At 35.4% G+C, this 18,481-nt stretch overlaps 1 protein-coding gene across 1 annotated transcript in view; it reads right to left on the reverse strand.

The window, feature by feature from the left end:
• Nucleotides 1–18,481, reverse strand: part of LOC150092272 (CAP-Gly domain-containing linker protein 4-like) — a 136,822-nt gene that overhangs the window by 101,135 nt on the left and 17,206 nt on the right. Inside the window, exon 2 of the mRNA XM_090415076.1 lies at nucleotides 15,220–15,503. Coding sequence (XP_090271202.1) covers nucleotides 15,220–15,492 — 273 coding nt within the window. The 5' untranslated portion in view covers nucleotides 15,493–15,503. The remainder of the gene's footprint in view (nucleotides 1–15,219; nucleotides 15,504–18,481) is intronic.

Genomic DNA, 18,481 nt, shown 5'->3' on the forward strand with positions numbered 1-18,481 from the left:
TGTACTACAGATTGCATCAAATAAAGTTATTCATTCACATTCATTCTTTCTTTTGCTTGCGGCAAACTTCTTTTGGATCGCCTTTAATATAAATAATTCTTTTTTATTTTATTATTTATTATGACTTCTGTTCTTTATTATTATTAAATGAATAATGGCTAGCAGATGTAAAATAAATTTAATTATTTGCTACTACATATATCATCATCATCAACCATCATCAATCCACTGCTTTTCTGAGATTACTCCAAAATTGTCTGACCATGGCTCTCCTTTCCCATGTCACTCCTGCAAATCTGATATCATCAATCCACTGTGATTTAGGTCGGCATAATAGTCGTTTTTCCTCTCATGGAATCCAATCCAGTACTTCTTTAGTCACTCCTGCAAATCTGATATCATCAATCCACTGTGATTTAGGTCGGCATCGTAGTCGTTTTTCCTCTCATGGAATCCAATCCAGTACTTCTTTAGTCCAGCACTGATCTTGTCTTCGAGCAATATGCCCAGCCCAATCCCACTTCAGATATTTCACTCTTCCTATGATGTCAGACACTTTGGTTTGATTTCTTATCCGAGTATTCCTTTTGTGATCCAGTCTTGTGATACCAAGCATACTTCTTTCCATACAAATTGTGTTGTTCTTAATTTTTGAATTTCCTTTGCATTTAGTATCCATGTTTCACAGCTACATGTCAATATAGAAAGAATACACTGGTTAAAAACTTTTCTTCTCAGGCATAATGGTAGTTGGCTTTTGAATATTGAATGTAATTTTCCAAATGCTTTCCACCCAAGTATCATGCATCTTTTAATTTCGTCCATGATATTTTGTTCTATTGATATCTGTTGTCCTAAGTATATGTAGTGATCTGCTTGTTTAATTTCATCATTATTGATTGTTATTATTTCTGGGTGAACATAACTAATTAACTTGGGTCTTCTTTAGGTTTATCTTTAGTCCAACTGTTTTCCTAGCAGTTTGGAGTTCTTGGATATGAGTCTGTAATTCATGAGCTTCAATTCATGGTTGAAGTAAAGATAACTATGTCATCTTTAAAGCGTAAATGGCTTAAATATCTTCCATTCATCTTCAGACCTTTCCTTTCTCAATCAAGAAGTTGAATATTTCTTCTAGGCATGCTGTGAATAACTTTGGAGATATGTGTCTATCCTATATCTCTCTGTATTTCCACAGTAGAGATTTTTCCATTGGAATGAACTGCTGCTGTGGCATTGGTGTATGCTGATTTGATGGTGCTGACATATGGCTCCTCCACTTGTTGGTTTTGTAATGCTTTAAGTATTGCACAAGTTTTTACTGAATCCAAGGTTTTCTCATAATCAATAAAGCCAAGACATAATGGTAACTGATATTCGTTACACCGTTAACGTGTGTATGTGTGTGTGTGTATATATATATATATAATTATGTCTTCTTGTTACAAGGATCCCATCTGGAAGAGAATAAAAGAATACTAAATCCAGAATCCAAACCATTACATGAAAAAATTTCATCCCAACTTCATGTAGTATATTTCAACTTACCTGCAACTATGACAAGATTGCATAACAGTGAATTTTTCACAGTCACTTACATAAGACACGGTCAATGCCTTCAGTTCAGGTAATAATTTTGCTGTCCTTTCTAGACAAGCACATGTTCTAGAAATCATTACTAGACATGGGGATCTATGATTTATTTCCCAAAGTGGTTGACAACATTTATTTGAATGGGGCTGGCATGCTGATAAAATCCAAACCTCCCAAAGGTAACATTCCACCAAAAGAAACTGCAGCCTTAAAAAAGCTCAAACAATAACAAAAATACTGTTATAACCTAAGCAGATAAGGGTGATGTGCAACTGTCATAATGGATCAAACAGAATATAAAAATAAAATAAGTTTAATCTTAGATTAAAGAAATTACCAAAAAATGCCCTTACCATGTCAACCACACTGGTATATGAGACATCAAAAATTTATAAACTCCAATAATCCCCCCCCCCCTCCCTTCAGCCTATAATTAATAGCACAGGCAACCTCGTTTACAAACTTGCCCAGACACTTAACCAATATATCACTGCCTTCCTTTCCCACAGGTAACTCTTCCTGCTTCATTAAAAATTCTGTTTACTTTAAAATCTTACTAAAAAAGAAAAATCTTAACCAAAAAATTCAGAAATCATGATTTGCTTTGTTTATCATTATTTATCAATATACCACTGGCAGAAACTCTAGACTTTCTAAGCCACATTTCCTCGTGACATATTTGAATTATTCAAATTCACTATACACACCCAGGTTATTTTTTATAGAAATGAAAAATGTACAACCTACTAGGAGTGTGGGCAATGGGTTCTCCCCTTGCATGTATCTAGCAATTTCTATATAAAATTTCTAGAAAATCGAGCGTTTTAACATCACTATATACAAACTTAAAGTATGGATGAACTATTTAGATGATGTGTTTGCTATCTAATCTCATGGCTTAGACAAATTAGATATATTTTTAGCATAATTTTATGTTATTTTTTGACCACATGAGCTAAGGAAAAGATTGACATCAACTGGATTTATATTAGTCGAAGTAATTTATTTGATACTAAGTAAAAAATACCAACAAGTTTCGCCAACTTAACTGTTTGGCTTCTTCAGGGTGAATAAAATAGATACAAAACAACTTAAACACTAAAACTGTTCATGAAGGAATGAACCGAATACAATTGTATTTTTTACATATACAGAAGAATGCTTACATCACATGCATGGAGCGTGTATGATGCAACAGTTTTTCCTCCAGTTCTACCAATTCTTCGTTGGTCATCTCTTCAGCGGAACTTTCTATGACTTGAATTATGTCGTCATCATTCACTTCGAGATTCAGATTGTTTGCTGGGCCCACTGTTACAAACTTCCAAAATCATGCATAAACCTTTTTAATGTCTTTTTTTTTCCATATGCCACTCATATATTAAGAGGTCACTTTGTCCCAAGCCACAGCAATATTTTTAATAGCAAGATAAATATTTAATACATTTAGTTTAATCCTTTATCCAAGTGTTAGCAAACAAAGTTTGCGTCTGAAGAATCTTCAGGACTGAGGCAACTCGTGGTAAAGGTGGACCAAGAGCTCTCATCACTCCTTGTCCCAGTATCTCCCATAATGTAAAGCACGTCTCCTTGCAGATATGTATAATGCTATGCATTAAGGGAAGGGCCACTGCCCAGAAGTGGTGATCATCACGTTATCTAGAGCAGTAGGGCAATTGCTAAACAGCACACAGGACCAAACCTGAGAGTAATGATCAGGGAAGGCTTCCTAATCAGCTATTGAACTATTCTGAGGCTACTATCAGACCATGACAGAGAGAATCTGAGTATAGTGGTAAGTAGGAGATGCTGTCTAGGCTATACACAGACAGGAGACAGGGGGACTTGTTGTGGGAGCCACGTTTGTGAGGTTTTCACTTCCTGCTACATTTACGCATGACAAACCAAATTTAAAAAAAAAAAAAAAAAAGGAATGACACTGCATATTAGAAAAAAAAAATTAATGCAACAAAATAAATAAATAAATAAAATAACATTCTACATCCACTTCTACAAAATTCATGACCTTAACACAAAAATAAATGACATACATCAAAGCTTGACCTATGATTTCTATAATCACCATCCAAATAAACTATCCAAACCACTAAGCATGATTCCTTACATAAGAAAGGCAGTACACATGCAATGTCAGATCTGACATTCCATGCCAAAGAATGCCTAAATTGTGATGCACTGCGATCTGCTTTGGCTAGTGGGAATTTCTTGGTGTGCTTTGTTACCGTCTTTCCAACAGACACTCTAACCTCTGATTATCTATCTCTGAGGATTAATATTTTAGTCTAGTTACTCAAGAAGTGAGATATCTTCCGTGGAGACTTATATCCATTAACTAAATATAGAGACATAAGCAAAAGATACAATAATAAAATTAGCAATGGAATAATACTTATGTAAGGTAAAAATAACATTTATTACTTGAAGAATTTTTGGCTAGTGATTGTCAATGTATACAGATGACAAGAGATAAACAAAATAGAACAACACTTAAAATATAAGTACGTGTGATTATATGCTATGAGTTGCAGGAGGATGGCACCATCTACAATTATTAGAATTCAAAGAATAAAAAATTATTAATTAAAAAAAACACAGGAATGAGGGGGTTACTCAGGATGACTTCATAAACTTGTGAAAGTTTAAGTCAGTCTTTCTTGTTAAGGTTTGGTCTGTGGATGCGGGCTTCACAACTCTCTTTATATAATTTTTCAAGTAATAAATAATTTTTGTGCAAGACTAGTTTTACTCCTGTTTTCACTGTTTGCTACTCTTCCTTGTCAGAACTTCATGAATTTCTGGAGAAAATTAATTCAGTAAACTCAAGAATTAAATTTACCCTTGAAGTAGAAAAAAAAACAACTGTCTCCCCTTTCTTGAGGTTCTTATCCTATAACAACCTAATGGAAGTTTATAGGTCTCGGTATCTAGAAAAACAATGTATACCAGAAAACACATTGATGCTTCAGAAATTAACAAGTACTCTCCAAAAGACAAACATCGTCCTTCCTCTCATCCTGGAGTTTATATAAACTTCTGGGCTTGAGCAGCTTTTGTTGTTATGAGCAGACTGGTCATTCAGCTGAAGTTCGTATGGTAGAATATCAAGATTACATTACACTTCATGAGTCAGATAAGTCTGGTTTAGCAAGCTATGCCTTATTCACTATCATCATCATCATCATAAAATTCCTGATATATACCCTCAAGGAGTGTACAGGATGTGATAGTACTACATGAAAAATTTACATCATTACGAACTTCCTATCTACAATTTTCTTCCAAATCAGCCTGTTACTTGTCAAGACTCCAACATTATCAGATCTTATATTTCTATCGTCTAAAGCACTTTGTACCATATCAATCCACCAATATCTTGGTCTTTCTCTGGGCCGTTTTCCTGCCAACTTAGCAGAGAACACTTGTTTTGCTAATCTTTCTGCACCCATTCTGTTTAAGTGACCATACCGCCTGAGATTAGATCTACTAACAATGTCAAATTCTTTCTTAATTTCCTCATTTTTAATATGATATTGCCATTGATGCCATCTGTTCATGCCTGTAATCTTTCGGACTCTCATATCTGCGGTCTCTAGTCTTTGGATAAGTGTTTTACTTCTAAACCAGCTCCCAAATACATAAGTTAAAACTGGTTTCAACATTGTCTTGTATACAGTTAATTTAGTGTTCCGACTAATTTCTCTCTTATTCCATATGAATTTATTCAATTGACTTCCTACCATACCAGCTTTGCTGATTCTGTTGTTTATTTCCATATTTAATTTACCATCTTCACTAAAAATCGTGCCTAAGTAGCTGAAATGTTTTACTTGTTCCACAGGTTCTCCATTCACAACACAGTTGATATTTTCAATGATTCTGCCTGTTTTCATTGCTGACCTTCATACCATATCTATTACAACAGTTATTCAATTAGTCAGAGAATCTTGCAGACTTGTAGCACATTTATTTAGAGTATAACATCATCTGCATAAAGCAAAGAGCTGACATTAACATCTCCAAATTTTGATATCATACTAGATACCACTTTCCTTCATAATGTGATCCATATAGATAATGAATAACAGAGCAGATAACATACGTCCTTGTCTGACACCAGATTTAACATTAAACCATCTTCCTGTACTTCCTTCAATTCTAACTGCTGACTTCCAACTCAAATAAAGACTAAGTATTGCTTGATGTAATGCCCCATTGACACCATATAACTGTATCGTATTGAACAGCTTCTCTCTTGGCACTTTGTCATATGCCTTTTCCAGATTGACAAAACTTAAATACAGATCTTTGTTATATTCCAATGATTTCTCGACTATTTGTCATGAAGTGAAGATCTGATCCTGACAGCCTCTATTTGGTGTGAATCCAGCTTGTTCTTCACCAAGCTTCCACAATTCTTCTCAACTGTTTATCAAGTATACAAGCATAAATCTTACCAGGAACACTCAGTAAGGAAATATCTCTCTAATTCTCACATTCAGTTTAATTTCCCTGTTTATATACATGGGTGCTATGAGAGCTCTACTCCAACCATCGGGAATTTATCCCTCTGTCCATGCCTTCTGAACTATACCATGCAGCCACTATAAGACTTTTATACCAGCATACTTAACCATTTCTGGTCGAATATCATCTACGCCTGCTGCTTTTCCACATTTCAAGCCTGTGACGGCTTTTTTTACTTCAAGTATGGATATGTATTCCTGACTGTATGCCTTTTGAGTGTTTTTTAATCACTGTTTGTTTCATTTAGCAATTTCTCGAAGTAATTACTTCAAGGATATCTTTTTCTCCTGTTTTCATGTCACCTTTATCATCTCTAATTCCTTTTACAGCACTTTCCTCCATTTCTGAGCTTCAACAACCTGCAGAATATTTTGCCACTTTCTTGATATTTATTTTCTATGTTCTTGCCAAAGTCCTCTCATAACTTTTCTTTAGCTAGTTTTACACAGTGTTTAGTTTTCTTACATTTGTCTCTGTATTCTCTAATAGCAGAAGCTGACTTATATGCCAAGAACTTTTGATATGCTTTCTTCTTTTCCTTCCTGTGTCCACCATGGAGTTCTGATTTTTCTATCCTTGCAGACAAACTTACCACACGCCTCTATGGCTGAATCAATAAGTGTTTTCTTCAGGGCTTGCTACTGAATCTCTAAGGTATGGTTCCTGTTCTCAAACTCTTTCATTTTTTCTTCAATAATCTTTGTGAATTTTAGTCTACAGTTCACATCTGAGAGCTGCTCAACTTTTATTCGGTTTAAAACTTTCTTACATGTTATTCTTTTCAATATGAAATTCAATTTTATCTGCTAAAGACTAAATAGTGATTATTTCCAATTTCAAATCCTCTGTACACTCTGGTGTCCTGCACCAAGGAGAAAACATCACTATCAACAATAACATAGTCAATGAGACTTTTCTTATTCCTTGCCTCTTCTCTCCATGTGAATTTGTGGACATTTTATCTTGGAATATTGTGCTAGTAATAACCAATCCATGTCCTGGGCAGAAATCCAACAGGTATTTGCCATTATTATTAGCTTTGCTGTTTCCTCCAAATTTTCCCAAAATATTTTTGTATGTCTGACAATTACTTCCTACTCTGCTATTTAGATCCCCAACAAGGACCAGCTTTTCCTTTTTCATTGAGTCAGTAGATTTCTCTAGTGCTTCAAAAAATTCTTCTACTTCTACCTTAGTAGAGCCTTGTGTGGGACCACAGGCACAAATAAGTCTCATTGTCTAGTTCCCCATTCTGATATTTGCCCATATCACTCTACTTGAGACTGCTTGAATATTATGGCTGCTTCTCCTTTTCCTTGATTGTCATTGCCTGAATATAACATTTTGTATTTACTGCTCAGAAAGATCTCACCAGTTTTTGTCTTTTTTGTTTCAGTCACCCTAATTTTATCAATCTGGTACTTATCTAATTCCTCAGCTAGCTCAATTTCTTTGCCATTGAGGCTTCTTATGTTGATAGTACCGAACTTCAACTCTGGTGATATTGAGTTGGGGGGGGGGGGGTGTTTTAGGGTTTGTGTTCCAGTAGCTGACTTTTCGCTGTTTGCCTGGTTCCCTGGCGAAAACAACGGGGGCCATGTTTAACTGGGCAATGCCCCAGCCAGCATGAAAATCTGTCATGTTGTACTGTCATTTTGTATTTTGGTTTAAAACAATAAGAATACAATTTGGTCAGCTAAATCCGAAATTGCTAACCCATCCTCGTTCGTTCAGTATCCAGGTAGATACCCAACAGGGTGTATTACGAGAAGGTAAGGATTGGACATTAGGTCAGAAGCTCTGGTCGGTTATCCGCATTCCTTTAAAGGCCATGTGGAGGTCTCCTCTCAGTTATACAGCTTTGACCATTAAGCATCCCAACTTACCATCATATTTAACTTATCATCTTCACTAAAAATCGTGCCTAAGTAGCTGAAATGTTTTACTTGTTCTGTAAGTTCTCTATTCACAATGCAGTTCATATTTTCAATGTTTCTGCCTATTTTCATTGTCTTTGTCTTTTTAATACTGACCTTCATACCATATCTATTACAACAGTTATACAATTTAGTTAGGGAATCTTGCAGACTTGTAGCACATTTATTTAGAAGTATAACATCATCCGCATAAAGCAAAGAGCTGAGATTAACACCTCGAATTTTGATATCACGTTTAATGCCACTTTCCTTCATAATGTGATCCATATAGATAATGAATAGCAGAGGGGATAATGTACATGCTTGTCTCACACCAGATTTAACATTAAACCATCTTCCTGTACTTCCTTCAATTTTATCTGCTGACATAGAACTCAAATAAAGACTAAGTATTGCTTGATATAATGCCCCATTAACACCATATAACTGTAGTGTTTGGGATAGCTTCTCTCTCTCTCTCTTGGCACCTTGTCATATGCTTTTTCCAGATCTACAAAACTTAAATACAGATCTTTGTTATATTCCCATAATTTCTCAACTATCTGTCGTAAAGTGAAAATCTGATCCTGACAGCCTCTATTTGGTCAGAATCCAGCTTGTTCTTCATCAAGCTTCTCTTCCCCAATCCTTCTCAACTTCTTCTCTTCCACAATCCTTTGTCAAGTATACTTGCATATATTTTACCAGGAACACTCAGTAATGAAACGTCTGTAATTCTCAGATTCACTTTTATTTCCCTTTTTATATATGGGCGCTATGAGAATTCTACTCCAATCATCTGGAATTCATCTGCTGAATTCTAGATGAATTCCTAACCTCACCACATCCCTGTGTGCAGGCCTTCTGAACTATGCAGTGCAGCCACTGTATGACTTTTATACCTGCATACTTGAGCATTTCTGGGCGAATATCATCTACTCCATCTGCCTTTCCACATTTCAGGCTTTTGATGGCTTTTTCTAATTCAAGTATGGATATGTATTCCTGACTGCATGCCGTATCAGTGTTTTTTTACCACTGTGCTGTCATCACTGCTTGTTTCATTTAGCAGTTTTTCAAAGTAATTACTCCATACTTCAAGGATATCTTTTTCTCCAGTTTTCATGTCACCTTTATCATCTCTAATTCCTTTTACAGCACTCCTTCCTCCATTTCTGAACTTCTTCAACAACCTCCAGAATATCTTGCCAACTTCTTGATATTTATTTTCTATGTTTCCAAAGTCCTCCCATGACTTTTATTTAGCCTGTTTTGCATGGTGTTTAGCTTTCTTACATTTGTCTCTGTGTTCTCTAAGAGCACAAGCTGACTAATTTGCTAGGAACTTTTGATATGCTTTCTTCTTTTCATTCACTGTCTATTTAACTTCCTGTATCCACCATTGGGTTCTGATTTTTCTATTCTTCCAGACAACCTCACCACATGCCCCTATGGCTGAATCAATCAGTGTTTTCTTCAGGGCTTGCCACTGAATCTCTAAGGTTTGGTTCCTGCTCTCAAACTCTTTCATTTTTTCTTCTAAAATGTTTGTGTATTTTAGTCTACAGTTCACATCTGAGAGCTGCTCAATTTTTATTCTCTTTAAAACTTTCTTACATGTTCTTCTTTTCAATATGAAATTCAATTTTATCCTGCTCAAGAGTGATGATCGCTTCCAATTTCAAATCTTCTGTACACTCTGCGTCCTGCATCAGTGGGAAAACATCACTATCAATAATAACATAGTCAATGAGACTTTTCTTATTCCTTGCCTCTTCTCTCCATGTGAATTTGTGCACATTTTTATGTTGGCATGGTGTTAGTAATAACCAGTCCATTTCCTGAGCAGAAATCCAACAGGTATTTGCCATTATTATTAGCTTTGCTCTTTTCTCCAAATATTCCCGAAATATTTTTGTATGTCTGACAATCACTTCCTACTCTGCTATTTAGATCCCCAACAAGGATCAACTTTTCCTTTTTCATTGTGTCAGTTGCTTTCTCTAAAGTCTCAAAAAAATTCCTCCACTTCTACCTTAGTAGAACCTTCTGTTGGACCATAGGCACAAATAAGTCTCATTGTCTAGTTCCCCATTCTCATATTTGTCCACATCACTCTACTTGTGACTGCTTGCCATTCAAGAAGATTAACCTCGTATTTATTGTTGAATACTATGGCTGCTCCTTTTCCTTGATTGTCATTGCCTGAATATAACACATTTTGTATTTATTGTTCAGAAAGATCTCACCAGTTTTTGTCTTTTTTTGTTTCGGTCACCCCTATTATGCCGATCTGGTACTTATCCAATTCAGGTATCCATTCCTGGTACTTATCCACTAGGTACATAGAATTCAATGGAATAAAACTGAAGTCTTACACAGAAGTTATTTTTACTTGAAAGATTTTACAAAAAAAAGTTGTGAATTCCACATCTACAGACCAAAACCTCAACAAGAACAACTGTCTTAAACTTTGAAAAAAAAATTTAAGCAAAGCTTTTATGCTATGGAGCACTCTAGATCAGAATGTTTTTCCTTTTCTTTCCATTCTTAGATTAGAATGTCTTTAGACAAATTTCTTAGATACAAATTTTACAACTGTATTTTTTAATTAAAAATAAAATAAAACATTTCGGGAAAGTTCTCATCAGTTGATGGCGGCTTTCCTGAAACAATTCCATAAATTAATTTAATTGTTCGTCATATATTTGTATGTTTTACTTTCAAGGTCTTTACATTCTTTTATTCTTTACTATTTTTACATTCTAGTTTTTAGTCTTAATATTTTTCATTTTTACAAGTTTTATAGTGTATTTACTAATCATATCACATCACTATTCATTGCTGCATTTATTCTCTTCTTTTAATAGTATTTATTATATTTACACTTTAATTCACTTACTCACACCTGTTTTAAAACTCAATGGAGCTCCCTCATACTATTTTACTTATCACTAATGTCACATTCCTTCATCACAATCTGCAATCGCCATTTCATATTTCAAAGATTGTTATTGCAAAAGCATAATAAAGATAGCTAATATTTTAATCACTTCATTAAATTTTTATTTTATTTAATTTTTATTTAAAAAAAATAGAGTTGCAATCAAAAGACATTTTCTGATCTAGGGTGCTCCATAACATAAAACCTTTGCTTAGCTCTTTATATCAAATTTTACAAAACGAGTAACATGGACTATAATTTTAAATACAATATAAAAACTGCCTTAAACTTTTACAATTTTGGGAAGTCAATCAAGGCAACACTCCTCATTCCCATGTTTCTTGAATTAATAATTATTTATTCATTAAATTCTAATAGCTGTACATAAAAGTACCCTCTATTTACCCATCTTCTACAATTAATAGCATATATATGCTTATGTTTTTTAAGTATGGTTCTATTTTTTTTATCTCTTGTCATCTGTATGCATTGACAATGGCTAGGAAAATTAGGCAAAAATTCTTCATGTAATAAACATTTTTTCCTTACATAAGGGTCATTCTGTTGCTAATTTTTACTATTCAACACAACTGTTCAATGTGATTTCCCTTCTCTGACTTCACAGATCAAGCTGGAAGAGATTCTGAAGTATTTTCCATTAGTAACAATGTAACACAAACTGTCACAAAAAGAGTGACACTGCAGATTAAAATAAATATTTCACCGAAAAATCTACCCACCACAATAATAGACAATTTCTATAATACTTTTAACACCCTGGATCTTTTCTTAACTAGCTAACCCTTCAAATATATTGCAGATAAAAACAATTCCATGATTTTCCATGATCTAATTATAGCTTTGCCTGATGCAATCACCAGCTATAAATGAATTACTGAACTTCTCTAATGACAGATCCTTCCCCCACTCCACTCAAAGCATATGATTGCTATCTACGTCTTGATTCACCAACAAACGTGCCAACGTAATGCAAGCCGAGATTCAACATATCTTAAATGACTTAAAAGAAATTAGAAAAATCCTCATTAATCTAGAGATTGATAACTCTCCTGTTCCAGACAGTGTTTTCCATAAATTAACATATATCCTATATTATCTACAGCTACCATACTTTTTTGGTCTGGCATCGACCCAACACCATGAAAAAAGTCAAAAATCCCAAGGTTGTTGCAAACCATAACATTATGGTTTGCAACATTTGTAAAAAAAAAAAAAAAAAAAAAAAAACCCAACAATTAATTTGAATGTGCATTTGAAGGGTCAGAATAAGACTTGCTTCCTGCTCAAATTTCAGTTGAGCTTTCTCACTAAAGATAAAAGGCACAACTTCTGTTCCTCCATGCCTTTGCATCTCTCACATGAAAAAGGTTCCATAGTAACACCACCTAAACTTATGCTCATCTAAGGAAAAATGATCCTTATAGTCGGAGGTGATTTTCTCTTGATATCAGCCTTCTCCAACTAATGTACAGATAACCAGAGAAAATCCCAACTATAGGAGTCATTTTTCTTTGGATGAGCTTAAGTTCATTCACTGAGGTGACAATAGAAAAGGTCACTGCATTTATCTTCTGATCTTTTCCTGACAAGAAATGAGAAAAATCCTCATTAATTTAGAATCTGATAACTCTCTTGTTCCAGATAGTGTCTTGCAATTGTGTTTCACAATTGACATATATCCTATAATAAGTTTAGTTTAATCCTTTATCCAAGTGTGAGCAAACAAAGTTTGCGCCTGAAAGTATCTTCAGGACTGGGGTAAGGTAGTGCAACACCTGGTTAAGGATTAAACTAAACTTATTATAGTCTAACCAAGTGAAAAATAAACTCTCAACATCTTTCTCTGAATCCGGAGTAATTTAATAATAAGGTAGCACACCCTTTGGCAACTCCTATAGGTTAGGATGACCTCTCATTGCTTCTGCCTTTGTATCTCCACTACTGGGCCTGGCTCCCACTGACGAGACCTCAATAAAGGTCGAAACCGGTATGGGTAGTGGCCCTTGCCTTAATGCATAGCATTACACATGTCCACAAGGAGATGTGCTTTGCATTATGGGAGATACTGAGATAGGAGTGATGAGAGATCTTTCTCCACCTTTGCAACGAGTTGCCTGGTGTTGCACTACCTTACCCCAGTCCTGAAGATACTTTCGGGTGCAAACTTTGTTTGCACACACTTGGATAAAGGATTAAACTAAACTTATTATAGTCTAACCAAGTGAAAAATAAACTCCCTGACATATATCCTATATTATCTACAGCTACCATACTTTTTATTTTTTTTGTCTGGCATTGACCCAACAGCATGAAAGCAGGCCTATCTCTAAAAAGGAACACAAAAGCCAGCCTTCAAACTATCATCCTACTGTCCTCACTTCAATTGTCTCAAACACGATGGAGAAAGTCATCAATAGCAAAGTTCTTCATTGCCTGAAAGTGATCACCATTATGGATTCCACTATTCTTGCTCCATGGAAATGCAAAGCATTTGTACATTGTATCATAACTCATAGCAATAATAAATATATGATACTTTACTTTAAAAAGGTATTTCCACTGTTCAGCAGCTACCCCGTAATCCCTTTCGTCCATTGCGAACAGTAATTCCAGAAGCTTTCTTGCAATGTCTCTACAACTTCTCTCCATGTAAGCTGAGGCCGTAATCTCTTCTGTCGTGTTGGTGGTGACCAATTTAGCACTCTCCTGGCATCCTTTTGAACATGCCCTTGGCACTATAAAGATCATCATTCCAAGTGGTTCCATCACAATTTCTTACAAAATTCAATCTCTTCATAATGGTCTCATCCCAAACACTGAAGGTGGATGGCTTACGACTCTTTTGCCTTGCATTCAGTGTCCATGTCCTTCTCCCCCATACATCAAAAACACTCTAGAGAGAGTATAAATATGATACAAAAAACATGCATATCTAGAAGACTTAAATCCACACAGAAAAATCACTTTAGACATAACTCAGTTTACCTCTGAAAATTATATCTTATTATAACAAAAGGCCACAATTCATAATCTATATATCAAGGTGTTATACAGTAACATTTAAGACTATCTTAAAAGCCATAAATGTTTTTTCCAATTAACTAATGTTGTTTATTAATGGCAACAAAGCATTTTGAAAAGTTATAATGAAGACAATCAACAATAGTGAAGATCCATGAATGGAGGTAACACATCACTAACAGCACAGTTTGAAAGTTTTGCCTTCAAAGGTTGAGTGATGCTATTGGAAATGAGTTCAGAAGGAGACAAAATAAATGAATTTCCCTGACACTGATGCCCAAACATTCAAGACAGTTGCACAATGCTGTTATGAATGATGAACTGCAGGGAATATGCTAACTCCGTCGATGAAGAGGGTCCACCTCAAAGCTTTAATAAAGATTTTATTATCCCTTAGTTCATCTCATAAGTGTCTCGTCCATGCGGTTAGCATAGTGGCTGTGTGCTTCGCAACCATATGCCTGGGGAAGGAGTGTCCTAGGTTCGATTCCCGTCGGTGATGTGAGGAGCTGAAGGATCTTCCTCAGCCATAGCCAAGTTAGCCAGTCTTGGGCATGGCAGCAGGGTTTTTTCCGTTTATCTGGGGTTTTTCATTCCATAAGCGGGCAAACAGGTCCCGTGAACACACACGGAGTACAGTCAGGAATACTGACCCAGCCATAGGCTTGATTCGTCATTCCGGAGCCCGGATAAAATTTGGGGGGGGGACTAGACGGCTCCATACCTCCCTGTAAAAGGGGACTCATGGTCATTGGAATTTATTTATTTATAAGTGTCTCATTCAGTAAGATTTTCAGAAAGTTATCCAGGTTTTAGTGAAGCTGTGTTGTAAAGCATTAAAATACCTTAAAATATTACAGCAAGTTGTGCGATAAGAAAAAAGAAGGTAAAGCAGTCAACACCTAACTCATATCTGTCTAAAGATTAGAAAATGTATTTCCAATAAAAGCTTTGTTTAAGCCTGAAGAAATATCTATTTTGTTGTATTTAGGAATGGGCTCCCTTATATTTCATATTATTTTTTATCATCGCTAATGATGATTCTGTTCACATAGCATTTTTCAGAAACATGTCCCTATTGTTATGTAGGATATGATTGTTGATTGTATTTTATGATGCCTTTTATAACTTATAGAAACAAAATTTTCATTTACTTTCCTAAAATACTACTTAATTTACCTCATTCACCAACATTTCAATGTTTTGCTGTGTCTGAGGCATCCACTGTCGAATAATTGCAAAGATCTGTGGCACTGTGGTGATTGGATCCCGGAGTATTTCCAGACATCCTGGACAACTTGGATCAAAGAATGGCAGATCTAGCTGATGACAACTTTTGCACAATGGTGCATCAGATGATGGATGGATTATAGGATAATCTCTTGGTGGCTCTGTTTGAGTAGATGGCGTTTCTTCTTGGCCATTCTGAAGATTTTCTCTTGTTGCAGTCATGGTTTGTTGAACTGAAATAATAAAGTTATAATTCTAATAACTCGCATTTAAATCAGCAACTTAACTGTGGCTTCAGAGCAGAAAGGAATGAAACTAGGTCATTTCTGTGTTGTCCTCAAGTATTGCACTGTCTACATGTTAATGTAGACAGTGCAATACTTGAGGACAAGACAGTTCTGTAAATCTTTAGTAATGGACTCAATTTCTATAAATAAGTGACAACAAAAATGAATAAAATGACTAGTTAAACTATGATATTGGACTTTGTAAAAGGTATTTGATATATAACTACATGGAAATTTACAATATGGAATATGGATGTAATCTTAAAACTATCAATAACAGCTTCGATAGACCATCACATATTCCCAAGGATATACAGAAGCAAGACGACTACAAAGGTCTGTTTTCTTATCCTACATAAAGAAAATATCACGGATAAAACAGCAAAAATACTCGAGCAATACAGCTTAAAAGTATCCTTCATACTGCTAGATAAAGTATCCATGCTACTAAGATTGCCAAAGCAATCTTACTCTCCTCTTAAACAACCAGGGGAGTGCAAATTTTTTTGTACACAGTATCTTATATTGGATAGAAAGGTTGATCTGGAGAAATTCAGCTCAAAGAACATATCAAAAATGTGGAGAAGAAATGGGCACAAGTCAGGATTGGTATTTCATATCACTACAAAAAAAAAAAAAAGTACTTTGGCAACTCACAAAAATGCCATCCATAGAATTCAACAACTACGTTTGCAAATTTAGAGGTTAGCAAAATGATACGATGTTCAACCCAATGTAATAAAAACCAAGGTCTCATCTTAAATCAGTTTTGGTCAACATATATCAAAGACCTACATATTAATGAATTAGGCCATGAGAGATGTTACACAGCACATCGTAACAAAGAACCATGTGTCTGACATCTCATTGCCATATTCAACACTTGGCTTTAGATTGTATTTCTTTGGAGAGCTGTGAAGCTAGCACTGAAGTTGACAAGGTCATTTAAACCCCATTGATGAATGTTTTGAAGATCAGAATTTGAGGTAGTTGAGGTTAAAGTTCTGCAGGCTGTGGTGATTTGTGCTTTGCAAGGCTTGCCAAATGAAAAGGAGGAGGAATGAGTGTGCTGTCATCAGCAAAACAATATGATGGATTGGTAGTCAGCTGGAGTAGATCATTTATATATAGGAGGAAGAGAGGTGGATGAAAGAACAGAGCCTTGGGGAACCCTAGCATTAGTTGTATAGTTAGAAGATAAGGAGCGAGCCATCATCACTTGAAGTGAGCATTCAGTCAGAAAGCTGGCTACCCAGTTGCAGAAGTCAGGAGGATGACCAGATGATGGGAATAGACCTTTGTGCCAAACTTGGTCAAAAGCTTTGGAGATATCACGAGAAACTACTTGAGATTCACCAAACTATTTACATGTTTTTTGTCCCAAGATGAGACATAGGTTACTAGATCTTCTGTTGATTGGAAGTGATGGAATCAAGCCATTCGTCATTTATTAGTTGAGAGCCTTCAAGATAGATTAGGAGTTGAGTGTTGATGGTCTCTTTCATTACTTTAGAATAAATTGAGGTGAGAGAAATTGAATGATAGTTTGAGGGTTGTATTATGGACTAATTTCCAGCTGCAGACTAGTCTCTTTCTGGTGAAAGGTCAAACAAGGCATTAAACATTTGGAATAATTTCGGGAAATTTACCATGATTAGCTGCAAGAATTAGAGGTACAGGAACCTGTGAGGTTGGCTTTTTCTATGAATGATAATGCAATAGTGACGTCTGGGTACAATAGTGGTGGGATGGAAGTAATGTTGGGGAGAAGTTACAGTCAACAGCTACAACTAGAAGCACAGCTGCCATTTGGACAGGATACAAGTTTTCTGCATTCAGTTCTCTCAAAGTTAGTTTTTGATGAGTTGATAATTTTCTTAAAGCTATTCCAGGCTTTGGACAGTATTAGAAGATGGAGTTATGGCAAGACAGTTGCAGTATGTTTGCCTTCTTTTGTATATAGCCTTAGCACACCAGTGGGAGAACCAGGGCTTAGATAAGAGATTGGGAGTTTAAGGTAGAGTGGGAAATGAATGTTTCCATGCCCATAAGAATTATTTCAGTGATTCATTCTGCACACAGATTTGGCTCGGATGGCCAGAAATAGTAATCTGATCATGGAAATGTGAAGATTGTCCAAACTGGCTTTCTTGTAATGCCATACAATGTGTGGATGTGAGTGGTTGTGTATATGTTGGAACATGAGAGAAAGATATGCAAAAGATTGTGGATTGAGTTGCCTAGAGCAGCGCTTCCCAAACTGTGGGCCGCGGCCCCCTTGGGGGCGGTAGGTTTTGTTGAGGGGGGCCGTGAAATAATGAAAACAAATTTAAAATGTTTTAAGAGTAAGTATATTTTTTTTATTTTAAAAGAAACGTATTTAACTTTTATTATTTCTTTTTTGCTATTTTTTATATTTTAATGGAAAAATTTACACATTGCTGTTGGTTCACAAACTTTGCTTCCTGCGTATTTCGGCGCTTAATGAATATTAGTAAATATTGCTTATTCATATGTTTCATTTCAAAGCAATGGTTAATTGTATTTACTTCGAATCAGGAACTGTTGATATTGACTTTATATACATATCAAAACTCATTTTATATTATCACTGTCATCCGAGCTAGTTTTCTGTTACCAATAAAAGTTTCGCATATACTTCACACATGAAAAAAAGCTTAAACAAGTTCATGTGAGGATATAGTAACTCGCTTGCAGTGGTAAACAACACGCCCTCCCTAAGAGCCACTATACTGCAGAGGCAATAAAAATAAGTACTTTTATTATGCCAGTGAATAAGGTATGAGGAGTCTGTGTAATATATTTCTCAACAAATAGTGCAATTAGAGACAACTGGGATAAAAACACTAATTAATGAATCACATGTCCCCTCATACAGAAACTATGCTGTATAGACTGAAACA

Source organism: Typopeltis vanoorti, chromosome 26 (genome assembly GCF_054136105.1).
Source record: "Typopeltis vanoorti isolate ZY-2024b chromosome 26, IOZ_Tvanoo_1.0, whole genome shotgun sequence".
NCBI classification, from domain to species: domain Eukaryota; kingdom Metazoa; phylum Arthropoda; class Arachnida; order Uropygi; family Thelyphonidae; genus Typopeltis; species Typopeltis vanoorti.